Source organism: Rhamphochromis sp. 'chilingali' (genome assembly GCF_963969265.1).
Source record: "Rhamphochromis sp. 'chilingali' genome assembly, chromosome: 13".
In the NCBI taxonomy this organism is placed as follows: Eukaryota; Metazoa; Chordata; class Actinopteri; order Cichliformes; family Cichlidae; genus Rhamphochromis; species Rhamphochromis sp. 'chilingali'.
Genome location: NC_137940.1, coordinates 22,777,898 through 22,799,896, shown reverse-complemented (window position 1 = coordinate 22,799,896; position 21,999 = coordinate 22,777,898). Strand labels below are relative to the sequence as shown.

The 21,999-nt window shown below is 40.1% G+C and overlaps 1 protein-coding gene across 1 annotated transcript; it reads right to left on the bottom strand.

Moving 5' to 3' along the window:
• Positions 1-457: 457 nt before the first annotated feature.
• LOC308408633 (piggyBac transposable element-derived protein 3-like) lies at positions 458-3,522 on the bottom strand. The gene is made up of 3 exons (XM_080900994.1): positions 3,293-3,522; positions 1,365-2,888; positions 458-1,125 (listed from the first exon to the last, which is right to left on the bottom strand). Exons 1-3 carry the CDS (start codon positions 3,319-3,321, stop codon positions 843-845), a joined length of 1,836 nt encoding a protein of 611 aa, XP_080757120.1. The 5' UTR covers positions 3,322-3,522; the 3' UTR covers positions 458-842.
• Between the last annotated feature and the right edge of the window lie 18,477 nt (positions 3,523-21,999).

The window sequence follows — 21,999 nt, the reverse complement described above, 5'->3', positions numbered from 1 at the left end:
CCTCTAACGCTCTTTCTCTCTCTTTCCATCAGGACATTTAGTGTTCCCTTTCTCTCTCTTTTGCTGCGTTGCTCCCTCCTATATTAGGCAAACGGTTAGCTTGGCAGCCTTAGGTGACATAGCACTCATATTTCAGCACTGGGGAACAGGAGTAATGCAGTGTGCTGCTATGGATACATTACATGAGAATTTGTCTCTTTTAAAGTGAGCAAAGTTGGGGAGGGAGTCACTTAGTGATGCAGGCATTTATCTATGGAGATCATTTCTCTTGGCTGTCCTCTGTTCCTCTCTGAGCAAATCTTCGGCTTCCTCCACATCATCGACACAGATATCTGCCATCTTTGTTCTGATGCATAATGATGTCACATAAGTTGTATCACCGTGAGAGACTGTTTGTTTGTGCCCAGATTTTTTTCAGAGTTGTAAGGCATATCATTTTATCAGTTGAGTCCCTCTGAATCATGTTATGTATTTATTTTTTCCATTTTGTACTTTTTTTTTGAAGAAAATAGCATTTTTATGACTGGCAACAATTGTTGCCAGTAGTCACACAGCTTGTCACTAGGTCAAATGTCACCTAATAATAATAATAGAGAAGTAATAATAATAATATAATAAGAACAAAATAATAATATAGTCATAATAAATAATAACAAAAAGGTGGAGCCTCAGGTTCCCCCTGTATAAAATTCAAAACATCAAACAATTTGAACTGATTTCTTTATTCTCAATTTTTTTATACTCAAAAACTCAACAAACATTTTTTTCTTAGAACCTCTAAAAACATATATACATATATAACATATTTCTTCCCATACATTCCATCATCTTTCATGCATGTTCTACTCAGTGTGGTACTTCTTGAAGCACTCCACATGTAGTGGCACATCACACTTTCCACACGCAAATGATGTGCGTCCGCCGCAGTTCTTGCATCGCTTGTACCTGCTACCAGTGTTGCAGGGCCAGTGGTTCAAATTATCAAACCTGGTGGCATCAGTTATCGCCACCGCCATTGAAGATCTTCTGCCCTGCCTACTTGGCTTTGTTCCATGGTGCAGGAGGAGGGTCTGGGCTACCAGCCTCTGGAAGGAGAGGAGATCCTTCTCCCCGCTTTTCCAGGACCTAAATGAATGACAAAACAAGCATGATAGATGCATGAATGTGCATCGTTTCATCCTTTCTACAACGTCATGCCCCATATGTAGAATGTTCTGTAAAAGCAATATCACACTTGAGTTTGTGATGTTGGTCTGGATATCATCACTGTTGCTCTTGTCGACCGAAGAGCACTAGCGATGACCTCGAGTCAAACATCACCAACTCGATTGTGATATCACTAAATAACATACAGCCTTGTGTACCTGTAATAGCACCAGCTGTTCACCATGGCACTGTTCAGGGCCCAGCTGAAGCATGGCCACCACCACTTCTTGGACCGGATGTTGACTCTGTAGCGGCTGACAAACTGGTCATGCAGGTCCACTCCTCCCATGTGTGTGTTGTAGTCCTGGATACACTTGGGCTGTCTGACCTTGTCCATAGTCCGCTTCTGTTTATTCCATCTCTTCGCCTCAGTTTCGGTGAACTCCCTCTCCATGTTCGACACCACGGTGACCACGCTGTTGTCATTCCACCTTACAATCAGCTTCTCTGCCTCAACCAGATACTCAGCATCTCCTCTGGGTGTCTTCTTGAAGGTCTGGGGTGCTGTGAAGGGAACGTTATGGAGCTGAGTTTGTCGCATCGTGCCACAGCTGCCATAGCCTCTCAGGGTCATCTCATCCACCAGGGACAGGGTTGTGAAGAGGTTGTCGTGGTAAAACTTGACTCCAGGTGGCACTTCAGCTTTCTCTGCCAGGCCAAGAACCACACTTGGACCCTGACCAAGTCCAGTTTCCACCAGATGTGTGTGGCTTCCTACATATGGCTCCATCTGATGGACAAACCCGGAGGAGGATGCTAAGCTCCATATTTTATACCCAAAACGAATAGGCTTCCCTCTAATAAACTGTTTGCACCCATGCCTTCCAAAATACTCAATCATCATCTCATCTACTGCCACATGTTCTGCTATCGGGATTGCGTTGTTGATGTCATTTAGATGCTTAAAAAGGGGACGCACCTTGAAGAACGGGTCAGCTGTGATCTTCATGTTGTCTACTAAATGAACAGAAGACATAATTTCATCAAACCTGTTCCTCCGCATGGCATCTTTTACAGCATTGTTGCTGACATCACAATCGTCTGACCAGAGAAGACGCCGCCTTGGGACTGTGTTGTATCCACTGATCAACAGAATACCGTAGAATGTAAGAAGTTCATCCTCAGTCAGGTTGAGCGTTTTCCCTTTTTGTTCAGCGTAGAGATTGGACATTTCCAGTGTGACATCTCTGAGGGACTTGGGATAAAATGTGAGGAAGATATCCACTGGATCATCTGATGTGAAGCCAGGATCATGTTCTTTGGGGACATAGCGAGGGATCTGATATTTTTTGTTGGCTTGTGCTGGTGCTTTGGCCGCAATTTTGATTTTTTTGAATTTCCTGTCTTGGTTCTTAGTTTTGTGGAGCATGGGCCCAACAATCTGACTGGTCACATTTTCATTTGTGCCACTGACCTTTCTAGTCTCTGTCTGACTCACTGAGGATGAGCACCCAGGATCATCATCGGGGGGATTTGGCAGCTGCATGTCCGAATTAGGTAGAAAGCCTTCACCTTTGAGTATTCTTGATGGGAGGCGGTTATGGTCACCAGTGGCCTCATCATCAGATTGGTCACTGTCACAGTCTGTGTCATGTGCGTGCATTTCTGACTCAGGCACAACTGTGATGTCCGCCACAGTTTCAGAGTCCTGCAGCATGGCCAGGATCTCTGCTACGGTGTACCTAAGGAAAGGACAACATACATGTTAGCTAGCAAGCGAATTTTAGCTAGCAAGAAAATGATGTATGGTAATGTATAAAAATCCTATACACAGAGGCCTTGAATACCTGTGAATTTATTTAGCTAGGAATTATTCTAAAAGGACTAAAATGAGCCATTGTACATCATTCTACAATTTTAAATAAGTAAATTAGGAGCAATCCTGCAGACAGTGTTTTCCTTTAGTTAGCGACATGCTATGTGCCCACTGGCAACTTTTGTTGCCACTCACAGAAATAAGCCCATGAACAAAAAAATATTTATCCTAGGTACAATTTTTTTGGGGAGGGTTACTCTAGAGACTTGAATGATTAAATAATTATAAATATGTTTGGGGGGAAAGTCATAAGAAATTTATGAAAATTACCTCTTTCCAGGATGATTTGCATCCGCCATGTCTTCAGCCAGAAAGAGCGGGAAGCAGATGATGTCATGCGATAGGAAGCACTTGGAAACGATTTTTTAAAAATCAAAACCTTTGTCTAAGTTGTCTACTAGCATATAAGTGGAAAAAGTTGCATTAGTACCTTTGAGATTTTTTATTGTGAGTCGAAAATGACAGTGATAAACTTTGGCAACAATTGTTGCCAGTGGGGCAAAAAGGGTTTTAAGATTAAGAAGTGTTCACATGCTCTGCTGTCCTCGCATCAATTTCTGTGCTAATGTCAAACATGTCAAGCTAAAGGGCTCTGCCGTGATGCCTGTCTCATTTGCACCTTAACCCAAAAGCACCCCTTCTCTCTCACCATCTAACAGAAATTACTGCTTTGGTGTCTGTGCCATGGCAGTAATTAGTAATTAGTGACCTGTTACTGCATACATTTGTGCCATAACTCAGAGGCATTAGAAGCAATCTCTCCCACTCTCTCTAGCCTTTCTCAGTTAATATCTAACCTGATATACTTTGATGACACAGTTCTTTGAAGACCTGATCAAAGATGAGGGCCTTTGATGAGAGTGATGTTTGCTGTTGGTGAGGAGGTAAGGAGGAATACCAATCGTTTATGAGAGATGGACAGAAAGAAAGAGCGGTCGGTAGCGAGGACATCAGGGGGTTAGGGAATGAAAGCACACATGTTTCAGAGAGGGACGGGTCACCCTCTTTGTCACGGTCAACTCCACGGTGCACTGCATAACAAATCCGAACTAGTGAAACATTCTAGAGGAACGCTTACTGAATATTCTTCATTTAAATGTATAGCAGTTCCTGTTTGTACTACAGATTCATAAGTGGTGCCTCTTTTTATGACGTTACAGACTTTACATTTCCTAACACTGCAAAGCCCATATGAATTTTAATTTGATTTTATTATCACTGTAAGAAGTATGTAATGCTTCGATCAGATGACAAATCTTGTGTCGGTGTACGGCATGTTTTTCCAAGTCCACTGTCTGATCATGTATGATTAAGGTATTCAAATTAATTGACTATGTGCACGTTAGCATATGCTACTTCCGGTGCGGAAACTCCTGTGGGGAGCTTTGTTTCCGGTGTCCTATTCGCACCCTGCTTACGGTCCAAAACAAGTTAAGTAAATGAATGAATCAAGCGTCGATTTACATTGCTATAGATGTCTTGCGCATTTACCCAACATATCTGTAAATGATGTTCATCGACTTGTCGATATTTTTCCCCCTCGCCTCAGGGCAAAAGAGAAAAGGATTCAAATGTTATATTTCTCAGCTGTCCCTCGTTTATCGCGGGTGTTATGTTCTAAACATAACCAGCGATAGGTGAAATCAAGTAGCCACTTTTATTTTTTGACGGTGCAAAAGGTTTCGTTGACATCATGGACATACAGTACTGCACTTCAGTGTCACACTGCTAGCATCGATGCAGCGATGCTGTACTGTACAGGAGAGACGTCACGGAGGAGATCGTCTGCAGCGATCAGGACGCAGGACACAATGTGACGTAAAAATAAGCATGCAAACTTGCACTAAAAAATCTGCGAAATAGCAAGGTGAAAGGTGAACCGTGTTATTAGCGAGGGACCACTGTAGTTTTTAAGGTAAGTCACAACATACCCTTCGTAAATACTAATGTATAGAAACCCTTACCAGCAATTATTCATTTTTTGTGTGGCTTTTTTCACGGTTTGTTAACATGCTGTGTAGGTGTGTACTTGACTATCTGATCTCGACATAACGGGGAAACATCTGGTTTGACTATTCTTCACCTGTAGTTTGAATGCTGAACATTTGCCCGTTTAAATCATAAGACCAGTCACTATACAGAGATGTGCTTCTGAATGTGGACGATGTGTCTTCTGCTGCAGTAATGCAGTTCTGCTTGTGTTGAGTGATGTAAACAACTGATCGATCTAAACTCTTTAAATGTCAAAATTGATCATTAGATTTTTTATGACACAACAGCGGTGAGTGTTCCCACCTTCTGCTCTTTGTAACTTAACACGATCTTTCCGTTTTTGAGTTTTGGACATGATTTTGGAGTATATCTTCGCAGTAGCGATTGACCGCAAAGTAAAGCAACCGGAAATGTACAACCCCACATCCGGTCTCAAACCAGGAAGTTAGCATTTTCTCGTGCACAGGGTCTATTTCCATGTCTCAGAACAAAAGCGTGTTTTCCTTGGAAGTTTTGTTTCCGTGGTTCATACGAGAAGTGGAAAAAAAAGTAGTTCTTGATCCAAATAAGTGACCCCGTAACACCATGACCGCCCTGATGGTATAACACAACACACAGTTGCCTGCAAAAGGGAAGATATGCACACAAAAAACGGAGGGAAAGTGGTCGCAGAGAGAAAATAGGACAGCGAGGTGGAAGAAAAAGAAAAAGCAGAGTGACATGAGGTGAAACAGGCGGAAAACGAATAATGTCAAGATGCGGCAAACAACACCAGCATCCTGTCTCTCTGGCTGTCATATTGCCTTGTATGTGATTTTTTATTGTTGTTGCCCCCTTTCCTACCTGTTATACTTTGTCTGCTACGTTTGTTCCACTGGTGTCCACGTGCGTCAGGTAAGACCAAAGCACGGGGCTCAAGTCGGCATCTGTATTCAGGTGCACTGATGGAATCACTGAGGCTAAAATGGCAGGAGGTGAAAGGTGAGTGCACAGAGAACAGCACACAGCTCCACACCACCGCTGCTGCTGTCGCTCTGCCAAACCGCTCGACTGTGATGGTACTGGGAGCTTGTGTTGCGGTGTGCATGTGTAGGTGTGTGTTTGAGAGCGGGGGATTTTGTGTATGTTTGTGTGTCTATGGTGGGTATGGACTTTAGAGATCGATTCACTTTGTTCTCAGGCATTCATCTTTTGTTTGTAATGTTCTCCTGTGTTTTTGTTAAATATATGTTTTCTATTAGGAATGTGTTTTGGGAATAACTAAAAAAACAATTAAAAAAAATAGCTGCTGACTTGTCTGTAATATCTCAATATAACTACTAAAAATGTGGTACGGCATGCAGACAGGCTCCGGGTGGTTTATAGTTTGATATGATGATGAGTCATTTCTTCACACTCTATTTTTCTTCACTTTTGAAAAAAAGGGTTTGCATAGAAAATCTGTTATGAAATCAAAGGTCCGCAGTGCGAAAAAATGGGGGGGGGGTTAAATACACAATTAGAAATATCCAACGCTGGCAGGTCTCTGAAGAAAAAAAAATCAATCCTTTCTTTTGAAGGACAGAGGTATTGTTTCAGACTCTTTTAATGCAGAACTCACATGGTAATGGATTGCAGTCATTCGCCCTCGCCACAAAAAGATCCTCTCACTCTTTAAGAATGGGGAACAAAATGCTTATCCCTCATTCAGTTGTAAGTAATGGCAACCCGGGTTAATCTATCTCCCAAAATTACAGTCGTTACAAAGTATTCTTAGTATCTGATGATCTTTTATTGGGAACAAACAATCATGACATTTTAAGGGGAGAACCATGCCAATTGCTGGTATTAAAATCCGGTTTGCTCATCTTGTGGAAAAATACTCTGGATTTTTTAATTAAATACGTATGAATTAAAAGGCAAATTATTTCAAAGATGATCCTAGTATTTCTCAAGTATTTCCGAAGCACACGTTCAAGGACTAGCTGTGGATGATCTCAGGAATCTCCCTAATTGACGCCGCACGGGTAATCTGATTTACTACTACGTGACGCGCAGAAAGTTGACCCCAATTACGCAGCTTCTTAAGATGTTGAATAGGTGTGTTTTGTTTCAACATTTTCTTTAATCATCTCTTTGCTTCACAATTTGCTTTTAGTGCCAACTTTAGGGGAGCTAAACTCTTTAATACCCGAACATTTCTTCAGACACAGTCGCAGCGGGAGGAGTTTGAGATTTTTCTTTTTGTGTGTGGCTGCTATACTTGCTGCAGATATTTCTCAGAACACCTACTGGAAGAAGCTACACAGCAGGTTCAAGAAAAAAAAAAAGAGAAAAATCAATGCTTGCATGTTCAAGCCAGAAAAGTGCAATTACAAGAATAGAAGGCAGAAGAATGAGCTTCAGCCAATTACCTAGTCTATGCACTGGACAAGAACTGAGCAACAATTTGAGAAATCGCAGGAAGAGGCCTAGGCAAGTGAAAAGCAGGTCAGCGGTTGTACAGAAAATCACCCGTTTATCTATTTATGTTTGAGCTAGTCCCACTAGCTTGAATAATAAACAAGGAGCTGGCATTCTAGCCACACAGCTAGCGGGGACAATAAAGATCAGCCAACTATTGTAACCAACAGAACAGGGCAATTATGCTGCAGTGATTTCACTGAGGATTGCTGTGGACTGGCTGAGTCTGTTTTAGACAGCAGAGCTGAGGGATTGTATGTGACAAGGGTTTAAAATAATTGGCTTCTCCTTCAAAAATGGACCGAGAAACAACAAACAGGAACTTGTGCTGTAATCATTTTCTGTTGCTTAGATTGTTCAGACATGGTCAAAAAAGGATATTATAAAATACGACAAAGGATCCAATCAATCTCAGAGGATCAGGTAATGACAACAAAACAGTTTTCAAAGGAGATATCTGAGCCATACGTTGAGCATGTCTTTCAAACTTGAGTTACAGTTAACTGGCAGCTGTCACCGGGTCTCTTGCTGGGCTTCACTTCACTTTCTTGACATGCATTTATCCACCAGCAGAACACTGATCAGAGGAGAAACTTCCCCATTTCTCATTTATCTAATTTCACACGGTGGACTCACACTATCAATGTGGGCTCAGTTGTCTCAAATCAAATTTGTGACAGCTGACAATAATGCTTTAGTGACATTTCACATGCTGGGAATTTTAGGTTAAACCTATTTTCACTCCAGATGAGATTGCATTCAACTCAGACTGGGATGGACTAGAGACAAAGGTATTTCTTTCAATTCGGGTACAATAAATACGTTAGACATGATCATAATTAAAGGTTGTTTTGGAGTAAGGCTGTCTGTCTTCCAAAGCCATCGGGGATGCTCTTCAACTATGTTACAATTTTCAGGCTTAATAATTCCAACAATGACTACACTGTTTTCACTTGTAAAGCTTTGCTTTAAAAAATGTAGACTAATTAACTGAAAGTAGTGAATATTATAAAAAGCTGATGAGAGGTAAATAACCTCTCTCTTTTGGAAAACTTGTCAGCATCACAATAAAATGTGAATAAAAATAAATAAGAAATGGAAACTATTGCAATTACATCATAAAAATGTTAACTAAAAAAGCAATACATTCTGCGCAACAGTCTTTAAACTGTGATACATTGTGTCCACCAAGCAGTCAAGTGAAGGTCCAGCTAAAGTCATAATTCTAAAGACTTGACCTTTGACCTTTTTTAAATGTTATCACTTTTATTTTATGCTATTAGACATTTCTATGAAAGTAGTAAATGAGTTCTTGGGGTATGGCCCAAAGCACGTTTAGTGAAGTCACTGATTTTGATCTTTACAACCAAATTCGAACATGTTCATCCTTGAAGCAGAAAATTGTTCGAGATGTAAGGAAATTCTTTTCGACTGTTCTTAAATTCAAATGTAACATTCAAATAGTGGTGCCACAATTTGGCCTTATCATAGCAGTGCTCAAAACTGAATAGCCTTGGCATTACTTTTTATTCAAGAGGCGGAAGTAGGACAAAGAAAAAATCCTTTCTATCTTTTCCATTTTATTCACACAGATTTCTCCAAACTGCTCCCTGTCTCTCTATATATAGCAGTTTATATATGTAAATGGGGATTGAACAGAAGATGAAGCTAAATCTGAAAACATGCATGTGACAACTGCTGTTTTTACTGTATGATATCTTGGGAATCTGGAAAATTCTATCAATTTCAGGAGCTTGTGTTCTTCCACAGCTGAAAGCCAAAGGCAGTAGAGCTTTCTACTCACTGTTAACATGCATTAAAACAATAAAAGGTGACTCGGCAGTGGGGAAAAAGAGTCTGAAGGCCACTATTACAGAGAAGCTCTATTTTCCACTTGCTTTGATTTCCTTCTTCACCACCCCAAATATCATCAACAACAAGACACACATACAAAGAGAAATTAGAACAGCTGTACAAATGACTTCCACTTGCAGACACACAATTACACACACACGAGAAATCAGCTGTGTAAATCAAATCTGCATTATATGAATACATCAAATATGTAACAGTAAAACACGAGGCAGTAATAAGTAATACGATCACACATGGCACTCATTTACTGCCAGCTGTTAAACACATTAATAGCAGCTGGAACAAAGGGTTGCTTAAACCTTATTGTTGTGACTGAGGCTTGCATTGTTCAGCCCCTCTGACTCAGCTTGAATACCTAACACAGAGGACGATTTTGGTCATTATAAACATCGCTGTGAATTTTTATTAAATTCAGATCATTCCAAAAATGTGTTACTACTTACGGTAGTTCATCTGTAATGACCTTATGTGATGTATTTAGTATTTAGATGCCAAATGACTAAAGCAGAAAGAGCTAAGTAAAATGTTAATATCTTGTTACCTTGGCTACTACTGAATGCTCCTGCTCCAAACACAAACTGAAAACATATCAAAGGACCGAGTCACAGAAGGCAAATGCAGCTATTCCGCCTGCATATAAGTGGGAAGAGAAATTGGACTGTGAAAACTGAAAGAAACATTGGACACACTGAATGATTATGCATAGGGAAATATCCTACGTGATTCCCCACAAATAAAAGGCTATGAATATATACCACAATCTGACTCTTAGTCCTGTATAATGTTAACCAGGATCAACATCCAGATGCATTGCACAAACCATGGCATGTGGCTCACTGTCAGGTAAAAGGAAGGAGGTCAGGCCATCAGGGAAACATGTGACGTCATACAGCATCTCCAGACTGACTCTGGAAGTTACAATTCTACTCAAAAGAGGAGGAAAGCATGTGAAAACTGGATTGCAAGGGATATCTATGCAACATTCTGTGTGTCTGTGTCTTCGTGTGTATGATCAGTGATCTTTTGTATGTGGTAACATATACATGTTAAAAATTCAAGATAACATGTCCTGTGAAAAGGTATTCTAAAGTAAATGTTTTTCTCAGTATCCTTGGTACAGTAGCAATGCTACTTTTTAAGTAATACACAATTTTGTTGTACAACTGTAGAAATTCCAGCAAAGCTGGGATGCTGCATCAACACAAAACAGAATATACCATTTTGCAAATCTCATCAACACATATTTGATTCCCAAGAAGTCATACATGACATAGCAAATGTTTAAAAGTAGACATTTTACTATTTCATGACAAATATTAACTTATTTTGAGTTTGAGAGAAGCAACATGTCTCAAAGAATTCGATAAAAAGAGCAAAAAACCGCAAATAAAAGCAAACAGCTGGGAAACGTTATTGCAGCTAATTAGGTTAATTGGCAATCAGTAACATGTCAATAACATAATATAAAAAGAGCATTTGAGACAGAAATGTCTGCTGCTTACGCAAAAATAATAATGTGTCTACAATTTCAGGCTAATGTTCCTTACACAATATTATCAAAAGATTCAGAGACTCTGGAGAAATCTCTGTGCACAAGGACAAGAATGAAAATCAGCATTGGATTCCTGTGATTTTGGGGCCCTTAGGTGGCACTTCATTATAAATATGCATATAATGTCCAATCACTGCATGTGCTTGGGAGCAGTCCCAGGAATCAATATGTTTGAACACATTTCACCGTGCCATCCACGAATGCAGGTAAAGCTCTATCATACAAAAAAAAACAAACCTTTTGAACTTTTATTAAAAGAAGAAATGATGCTACATAGACACAAACATGTCCCTGCCCAAACTATTTTGTGATATTTGGCAGGGGCCATGTTTATATTAACCCATCAGATTCAAAATTACCTTTTTTCTTAATAATTTAATACATTTTTTGTTAACTGGAAAATAAAATATTGGTTTATGGCATTTAAAGACCACTGGATTCTGTTTATATTTACATTTGTGCAGAGAACTGAAGGATTTGAAGCTGTTCGTCCTTTAAAACCTGTAATTTTAAGAACAATTTAAGAGATAGCAGGAGAGGCAAATATTTCTGTAATGTCACACATAGGGGAGTTGCAAATGAGTATTGAGTATTCTGTTGGTATTTTGTTTTGTTAAAACTATAATTATTTTTTATCCCTTAAAGTGGACAGTTCAGTGCAGTTGGGAACCTATTAAAAGGAAATTTGTTCTCTCTCTCTGATTTATGATTGGGCAAGACATGCATTGCTATCTGGACAGCCTGCATCCACACAGTCTCCGGTCACTGATTTTTGAGTACCAGATGACTATGCATTGTGCTGGGGCAGAACTAGTGACACCCATACATGGGTCAGTGATATCAGATGCTTTGAAATATGAATCACTGGATGCAGGACTCTACCTTTTATGATCATGGCCAGCTGACAGCTTCCCAAAAGATATAAGAAGCACTCAAAACCAGCAAATCAGAACCAGTACTGAATTGGATAAACAGAAAAGGATGGATGGAACCTCTTAAGTTATACTGGTGTTTGTAGCAAGTATGTTCATTGTATTTGGGACACTGAGAGAGTTGCTTGTTCTTAATGATCTTTCTACGATTTGACATGACATTTAATCTAGCGTATTACTGTTTAGTGTTGTGTTCATGTACAACTGTTTATTTTATGATCATTATTATTTGGTTCAGGAAGTAGAGCAGGCCGTCTAGCAATCAAAAAATTGGCAGATTAATTCTTCCAAGTACTTCAGTCTGCATGTTGAGCTATTCTTGAGTAAGATACTAAACCTCAGGTTTGCCCTGATGGTTCTGTGTAAAAAGCACTTTGAGTGCTCAGTTTTAGCAGAAAAGAGCTATATAAATATCAGTCCATTTCTATTTATTTCAGACATCGCTCTAATCGGTTTAGTTCTACTGAACTTTATATTGCTATTACAGCAGGTTTTTGTTATATTTAATTCTATTTTTTATTTTATAAGCTATCAGAAAAAAAATCAAAAATATTAATGCACTTCTGAACTTTCATATATCCAAAAAACATCCTTTAACTTTAAACCACAATGGACCTCTCATGCTAAGCTTTCTGCTCGAACAATCTCAGTCACTTTAGAAGCCCACGGTTGACAAACTAATTTGTTTTTTGGATGCTGTGTGTCACATTTAATGTCCTTTAATGTTTAATGACAGCGTGAATGATACCAGACCTTTAACTCACGTGCGACAGTATGTGACTGTATCATCAGAGCATCTCATTGATTTCCACTCAAGGTGTAGAATACCACAATTTATATTAAGAAGAAGTTTTCTCATATAGTGACAGCGAGTCGTAATTGTGAGATTTGGAAGTCATAATTACAAGACCTCTCTGGGTTTTTTTGCCCTGTTGAAAACATTGCACTTGCTTAGAAAGCAATCAAAGCTCTAGACTCAATTCAATAGCTCCAAACTGAGGACCACTGCTGCATGGTGTAGTAGGGGAAACACATTGTTAGCTGTGAATGACGAGGATCGTACACATATTGTATAATGACTTGATGATCAAAGCCAAAATGAGTAAATATTGCCAAAAACACATTGCAGTAATGAACAGATTATGTCCCATTGAGAGCATTTAAGTGCAGATGGAAATGTAGTCTGATTACACTCAAACTGTGTTTTATTTGAAAAAAAAAAAACCAACTGAAATGTGTTTTCTTCTGACCGACAGAAAGACAAACAAGAACAGCATGAGGTCTCCGAAGCTACTGTTAATTGCGGAACTGAACATATAAGGATAAGGAAAGGAAGAAAATACAAAATTATACTGTTTGTTCAGTGTTGTTGTGACAGTCACACTTGGGCACCGAAGTTTGGCAGCTCAGTGTGATGTTGCACTGTAATGGACTGTTTTAAGAGCTGACCAACTGCTACTTTGGGGAGATGCTAAGACCCACCAGCCGACTCAGCAGGGCGATCCTTGTCCCGCAGATCTGTGGCTATAAAATGGATGCAGACAGTGAAAATCTAGAAAGAAAGAAAATGAATATGAGGACATTTCGTCTTAAATATGAACATTTTGAGACCTAATGTAAAGAGTGTAGACAAGGTTAACCCCGATTGTGCTGATCAGCCTAACCTCAGAGGTATTGTCACATTTCCCAGGTGTTTTTTGTGTTTTTTTCTCTATTAACCCAATTTTTCATTACTTTGTAAGTCAATTTCTTCCCCATGACTTCATATCACTGTTTTTTTTTGGTTACATTTTTAATTTGTTATTTTTAAAAATACCAATTAACTGGGGTCCTTGAGGAGCACATTTTAATAGACAGAACAATTTATTTAGTTTATGTTTGCCATGGGTCCTAATTTAATGTGACAGACGCAGTCGGAGTTGGGATGAGGTTGGGGGACTGTTAGCAGTACACACAGATTTTTTCTTATTAAACCAGCAACCACAATTCTTGAAAACCTCACAAACGTAATTATGTTGCTATTTTATATGTTTGCTTGTATTATCTTATGCAGACTGAGTCCAAAACTTAATGTCCTATAATTCCAGATTTGGTTCAGTGTTATCTCATGCCTGTATTTATATAAACGCATGTAAAGAAATGCAATACCATCAAATAGCAGGACAATGTATGTAGAGCCTAACCTTGACTAACAACTTTAGCAAAACTGTAACACACTGTTAAATCTCTGCTTTGGTGGGAAAAACAATTTGTGCACAGTAAAAGTCAAAGATCCCAATAAATATGACTTTATTCAGCTGCCCAAGTAATCAGGCTAAGAAGCGAGTTAACGGTGTGAGTTCACCGAATTGCTGTTCCTTCAGTTTGTGAGCTCCCTTGAAATTTTATTATTTTCCTAAATCCACTGAGTCTGTCTGTCTGACCGCTGGTGACAAGCTTCCCCGTGGATCCCACAGAGGATTGCTCTCTCTCTCACACACAAATTTTCTCTCTGCCTGCCTCACTATCTGTGTCTGTCATTTTCTTTTCTCTTTCTGACATGCACACATGCTCACACACGCGCGGACACACGTGCACACCTGTGTCCCCTGTGGGTCCTGTTTGGAGCGTTACTTTCTTTCCCAGTGAGGCGCCATTGTGAAGCCGCCGAGCCTGAGGGGAGATAGGCCAATTTAACCCTCCCTCTATCGCTTCTTTCTTTCCTTCTTGGGCTCTCACTGCATCGCTCTCTCTCCCTTTCTCTTGTCCCTGCTGACTTGTTTGTCCCACTGGTGTTTACCTCCTCCTCTCCCTCTGTTTGGCTCAGCATCCACCCTGACAGTGTAAGGCCATTATTTTTCTTTTCTCACTTGTAGCCTCTCTCTCTCTTTCTCTCCCTCTCTCTACTGCACCCACCTCCTTTTCTCTTTCCCTCTCGGCACTCTAATTGGCACGGCACTTTTCCCCCTGTCATCTCCAGTGTTACTTTGAAAGCTGCAGTCAGCCCAGCAGGAGACAGGAGAATGTTCCTGGCCCCCCTGCACCGACAGAGTCCAAACCACTGTTTTAGTGTCATCATTATTCTCGTCTTTATTTACACTACATGCTCCCTCATTCGCCCCTAACGACACTTTTTCATACAACACAGAATCTCAGTCAAATGCACATACAGCGTATGCATGCTTACATTCCGTTTTACGCACGCGGAGAGAGATACAGCATATGCTCGCAAAAAGTACTGATATGACTAGGAAACGGAGGAGGTGAAGTACAGCATATTATTTGAGCTGCGAGTGAGGTGGAGTGTGATAGACAGTACATGATGCTCAAGGAATTCTCTGTACATTTAAAGGTGTAAATAATTCAGTGGCTCCTGCAGTGTGCATACGCATGCTATTACCCAGCTGCAGGCTGCGTTTGGCAGGGTAATGCCTGCATGTTCTCCAGAGCTGAGAGCATACTGCCTAGCACTGCAAAACCACTTCACTGCCTCCTCAGAAGCCCCCATATTGAAAATGGCAAGCTGTCTTTAGTTATTCATGATCTGTTGCATTAGACTTTGTGCTGAGACCTTGCTTATATCGTGCATTGTACCTTACTCGAAGTACAGCGTGTACAATATTAAGAGTTGGACAGGTGCTGTGAAACAATGTGTGAGATTCATCAAGATGCATGATAACTCTAAAATCTTAAGATTTTGGATCTTAGCAAGCAACAACATGCATTTCTCAAATGCATGTACATTATGATTTCTTACTGAAAAGGGTTTGAGATGACAGTAAAGAAGAGAATTGTCCAAAAAGTGAGAGAAAACCCTTTCTCGCAGCCCTCCAGGTCTCGATACTTAATTAGTCTCGTTAGCCAGCTTTAAAGTGGAATCTCCCCAAAGCCTTGCATAGATTTATCAGCAGTAATTGAAAGGTAATTCTAACTCCTGCAGGTGTAACTCAGCCAGTGCTTCAAAAAAAGTGAAGTTAAGAGGGCCAAATGGTAGACAGGCATATTTTAGCTGTGGTAGATTTTTAGAACTATACAGCATTTTTACTACCTGTTTTGTTCTTCTCACATGTCTTGATTCAGCGTACATCCTCCTGTCACCATCAACACATGCTTTGTTTCTGCAAAGTCACGTCTTACCACCCCAGTTTAGAACCTCCTCTTTCTCTGCGTTCTTTCTAGGTTCAAATTATTAATGCGGGAGAAAAAAAGAAACAATCCCTGCAACGAGGGAGACGAGAGGCCTACCCCTCCAATAACACCTTTCTGCAATGCCGCCACAGTTGGAAGCCCTAGGCATTTCTCTCTCTCCCCTTCTGTTTTGTCTTTCCGTGCTTCTGCTCATACCCCTTTTATGGCTCCCCTCTCTGCTGTCCTCCTCCCCTCAGCGTGTACACATGATTTTCTACCCCCAAGCATGCCCAAGATGCACCCCGCTGTGAGGAAATGTCAGACGTTTACCACCCACCACCATCCTTACTATGCGTGCACGCTCACACAGACACGCACAAAATACAAGGGCATAGAGTTCTTGCATGCACAAATATACACTGACACGCGCACACACATATGCCCACAACTTCTAGATGCACAATACAATGCAGGAAATCCCATTAGTCAGAGGGTGTACACCATTGATTTTTACTTCTCTCTGGTTTTGGTAAGATCTGGTCTGGTACAGTAGCTCACGCTAGAAAACCCACGGCAGCACCACGGGTTAAGCCGATTACTTTTTCTGGGTAGCAGGGAGACCCGAGGGGTAAAAAGATCCAGTCTTGTTCCCCAGCTCCTTGTGCCCCCACCCCACTCCTTATGCTTTATTCATATGCTCCTGAGGTTCTGACACCATGGGCTTATAGTTGCATTCATTGACTTGAACTGGAAATGATTTCAAATTCAGTGGATTATATTTGTGTACACTGAATAAAGAGACAAATGGGGAAAGGGAGCTGGGCGGTTTACAGGGAGAGGGCACAATGGCTCACCAACACCTCGCTGTAAAAATAGACTTCACAGCAAAACCAAGATGATAGCAGTAGCCAGGTTGATAAGCCGATATCACCTTGCTGTTGGGTACATTTAAACACTTAAAGAGCTGGAAAACCGCAATAAATGTGCTATCGATAGCTGCCATTTCCCCGCCTTTTGTCCCCGAGCTTTGGTCTGGCATCAGGTGGCTTAATAGAAATGTTTGTATTGTCGTACTGAATAAAAAATAGATAGTTTTCCCCTAAAGCCCACTTGGTGTAAAATAGAGTAAGAGAATAAAAGGTGTCTATTTAAGATTTAAAAAAAAAAGAAAAGAAAGTGAGAAAAAAACCATTACAATGTGTCAAGTCATTTTATGTTTGCGTCCATTTCCAGATGGTGCAACGTGGGCCAGCATATGCAAGTCAAACTGAGGGAGAACCGAGGTCTCTCTGGTGTTGGCAACATCGTCCCCGTCGATTGAATCCTCATTATCATCCTTTTATAATTGTTTTTTTCCCCCTCTTCTTTTTTTTTTATCGGATATTCTAATGGCTGCTGTTGCATGTAATTATGTAGCAATTATCTGCTTCCTTGCCTCAAACTGGTGTTCCATTGCTGGAATGCAAAGTCAGATTGTGTCTATTACACTCCCGCTGGCGTGGCAGGCTCACTTAGACTATAGTCAGACCTCCTGATCGGGGGACACGCTGAATGTTTGCCTAAACTTCTCCTGAGATCCAAATAATTTCTATCCTTTTCATTCCATTCATCGGCACAGTTTCAGCCATGTCTGCCCCACTCTGCAGAGTGATAATTAGTCTGCAATCTCAGAGTCAAGAAATCATTGATATGTATTTTTTTCTCCCTCTCTCTATTTTCTTCTCTTCAAGTCAAGTTGATTCTTTGAAGTCGGGGTGTGTATGAAATCACTTGATCTTTATTTCTTTAAGTTCATTACTTATTTTCCAGTTGTGTGCATGTCATGCATTTTTAACAAACCCTTTGAGTTGACTTTGTGATGTGTTATAGCAGAGAACATCAAAGGAATCTCTGTCTCTGTCTCCTTTTCTCATTCTCCCTATCTCATTCTTTCGCCTTTTCATCTCCTTTCCCGCTTTTTACAGTGTGAACCGCATGCCCAGAGAGCACTTCTTTCCATCCTGGATTTTGAGGGAAAGGGCAAAAACAAAAAAGAGAGAGGTATTTACTTGCTATATTGTTCTTTTGTTTGTTTTTCAAAAATCATTTATAAGTCCATTTTACAGTTTAGTGGATGGTGAACACTTAGATACCTCTAAAAGACAGATTTCTTTAGCTGCAGGTATAGCTGATATACATTGCTTGGACAAACGGTGCTAAGGACAGCGCCGTAACCTGTACTAATCGCACTTGCTTCAGAATTTTAATGATAAAAAAACAAAAAAAGCAATCATTGCTTCACCATTAGAAAAAGTCAAAACAGGAAATTAAGCAATCTCAGAGGCTTTTCCACAATTTTCTGAAAAACATGACTTTTTTTTCAACTGATGCAGCCATCTCCTACTTTGCCATCTGGAAATCCTTAGACTCCCACACTGCTCTATCGTAGAAATGCCTGTAGAGAGCAACCTGCTGGCAGACTCGTGCCTCCAGCAAGACTTCACTGGTTGCGCTGTGTGTGCCAGATTACATAAATTTGGAGGCGCACAACTGGATAAAAAGGCACCAAAGCGCACAGCGCACAATTGGCGATGATGTCACTTTTGGTGCAGCAGCAGTTGAGACAACTGCCTGAAAAAGACTGCATGAAGTAATCAATTAAATTTTTCGGTACTTGCCACAGTTCTCCAATGGCAGGGTCGGCACCAGAGCAGATGGTCTGGATGGGCAACTAACTTTGTGTGGAGCCTAATGCCTCCCTCCATTAGGCTCCACACACTTTGTTATTTTATAAAACACAAATAATAAAAAAGCAGAAGAAGAACAGTGCTGCCACCTTTACAGCCTACCTACATAAAAAAAAAAATACAAATTATAGCATAAACAACCTCCAACCAGAAACCTGCATATGAACCAGTATGCATAATAACCAGTCTGCTCATATTAAATTTGTTTTAGAAGATTCAAGCTGCTTTGAAGACAGCTTCATGAGCTGATGATGACCTTCCACTTCCAGACAGACATATATAAGAAGTAGCTGACTTCCCAAGCCCTGATTTACTTTAACCCATGCACTCCAAAAACCAGTGTCCTCCTCTGCCATGCTGTTATGATTGGTGGAGATTCAGTAAGCTACCATCATGGCCCTCGTTGTTACTACAATGACTTATTTGAGATAATAAGTGCCTATTTAACATTTCCATTAGAAAAATGTGTATCTTAATTTTTAAGGGGGCACAGTGACCTTTTTGGACAGGCTTGGACGCCTGGGACCTGTATATAAGACCGACACCATCCATCGATATTATCTGTTGTTCTAGTAACACCTAAATCCGAACTTTTTCATGTGACTGTTTTAAGTTCCATGTACATTTTCATATTCTACCTTAGGCAGCATATGAAAAGTTGTTGAAGATGACAGCACAACCAAAGTTATTGCTCCATCCTAGCCTAATGTAGTGCAAACACAGATATTTTTCATGACTGTGTCAAGATCTGTCTTGAACTGTGTCACCCCTGTCCTATAAAAATTACACACAGACATGGCACAAACTGAATGCGACTGATTAAAAACTTTGTACAACAATACAATATTTAAAAATATTTTCTTTTTTTGACACTTTAGGAAAATCCAACAGATTTCAAGCTAAAGGAATTTACGTTATTTTACTGCTGTCAAATACTAACATGGGTCAAACCTGATTTCAATATTTAATATCAAATAATTTCAAAATGTAACTATCAGTTTGACAAATAAGTACTCCACTGCAACCGACTGCTAAGAGCACAGTCTTCGTTAATGACAGACTTTTTCTGTTTTCCTGTGAAGCCGTCGTCTGCAGTATGTCACCCCTCTTTTACCCACATCTGCAAATCTCCCACAAGTGGAGGAGGCGACCTGTATTACATTTACTGAGATCAGCAGCAGACTTTTGGAGTTTAAAAGTCAATAAATATGTGAAAACGACTTAGCTCTGTAACCTGTTTCACAGCATCATGAAGCAGATTTTCTAACTTCAGAATGATCCAGTGAATGATGATCAGGTTAGGGATGATCTTTTTACATCTCTCTGTATTAGCCCATCACAGCAGCTGCAGCATCAGTTAGAAAGCGAACAAATCGTGCACGTAACATTTTGTCAGAGACGCCCTTCATGGTAAGACTTTCTAACTGCAGGCAGACAGCAACCCTGGTGCATAACTGAGACTGAAACAAGTTGAATTAAGAAGCCGCAGATCTCACCTCTGTATTTTGTGATGTACAGTAAATGATCAGACCTATTTTTGACACTCATCAGGAAAACTCAGTCTGCTGTAAAATCGAATGCTCATATTTTTAATTTCTTTTTTATTTAGACAAAGACGGACACAGAAAGAGAAAGGCACATTGGAAGAAGTCTGCAATTATTTCTTTTCCTTTTTAATTTTTTTTTATTGGCATTAAATATTCACTGATTACATGAGTCATTTAACATTGTAAAAATGGCCTTGATTTCACTTGCAAAATCCTAAGATATCAGGTACTTTACAACTTTCAGTAGCAAGTAAAGAAAACATAAACTCTGTGTGTATGTGCACGCGCTCACACCCACAATAGCTTTGAGCTCTCACATAGTGGTCTGAGTGAGGAGAAGGACTGAGATCCTATGGAGAGGACAAGATACTGAGAAAAAACCATTAGAGACATCAGACAGCCTCAAAGTACCGATCTGAAGCACTTGGATGTAAGTAAAACACACACTTCCAGAACAATGACTTTCTTGCCTTTTAGAGCTATTTCCACAGTGACATCACTTTTTTTTACGGGCAGTTATTTTGCAGAGAAGAGTTTGGTTATTTTAGCCTTTTAAATAGTTATTGTTTGTCTCTTTTACTTAGTATGTTGTATTACTTTTTAAGTTGTTAGCTTTTATTTACTTACTCAGGGGCATTTTATTGGTTTTGATAAATAATTTAAATGTCTTCCAGTGTTAGTGTGTGGTGCGTATTTATTTGTTAACGGTGCAATTATTGTTGTTGCTGATTAAAAAAACAAGAGCTTGCACTATGATGTCACAGGTGTTGTCAGGAAACATACAAGCAGGAGGCGTTCCAATGTACATACAAGGTTTTTACAAAGATGTAACCACTTTATAATTACAGTAATTTTGATTAATAAATGACCGTTTTCTACTTTTTATGTCATATATATTTATTATATTTATTTATGTATTTATTTATGCATGTTTACATATGATCACTGTTTTATTCAATGATCCAGCTAATCATTTGTGCTATGTTTAATGTGAGCAGTCTAAAATACACTGGTTGAAAATAGATCATTTTTTTTCACCGGATAATTGTGAATTTTCACAGACGGACATGTAATTCAGTTTAAGCACTTTCACTGCTGATGTAATGCTTTAACCCAGTGTTCTTTTGGTCAATTTGCATGCACAAGAGCACAGCGCATATATGACACAGGAGCAAAGATGCTCCATGTTTGAACATTTACATACCTTGCACTTATCCGTGACATATCCAAAGACCAGTCTGTGAGCGCCACAACACACTCTCTCTTCCATCTGTGCCAGGCCCTTGCCAGACATCTTGTGGCCTGCAGGGCAGCAGGGTGTGGTCTGCCCTCCAGGCACCAGAGGGGTGCCCTTCTCGCCTCAAGGCTCTCAGCAAGCCCAGCTGCGCCACGGATGGTCCGTGCCCCCGGGTACCAAAAAAGCCTTCCTTTGATTCCTTTTCGTTCACTTGCTGCTCAGCACGCAAAAGTTTTCTTGATAACCTCTTGCTGACAAACAGATTCAAGCTAGCATCTGTGCATGCTTCACTTCACTTCTGCTGCCTGTCACAGCCATGCGGTCATGACTCTGCAGCCATGTTGGATTGTAATATTTTGTAGGCTGATATTTACAAAAAAAAAACAATACAGGGACAAATCTTCCTCAGCTCGTGGTTTGAAATAAAGTTTCATCCCCATGCTGCTGGAATATTTTGCACCTATACTTATTTGCAGAAATGTGTGTGAATAACAGTATTCTGACCGCTCAACAATTTTCCTCACTCTTGGGTTCCTCTCCCACATCATGCTAAGTGCACCAGTTACA

Bases quoted from the DNA above. Each gene is read 5' to 3' on its own strand.
- LOC308408633 (XM_080900994.1), bottom strand. From the start codon at position 3,321: ATGGCGGATGCAAATCATCCTGGAAAGAG. The intron at 2,889-3,292 runs GTAATTTTCATA...TCCTTTCCTTAG, and splicing joins GCAAATCATCCTGGAAAGAG to GTACACCGTAGCAGAGATCC. The intron at 1,126-1,364 runs GTACACAAGGCT...TCATTCATTTAG, and splicing joins AACAGCTGGTGCTATTACAG to GTCCTGGAAAAGCGGGGAGA.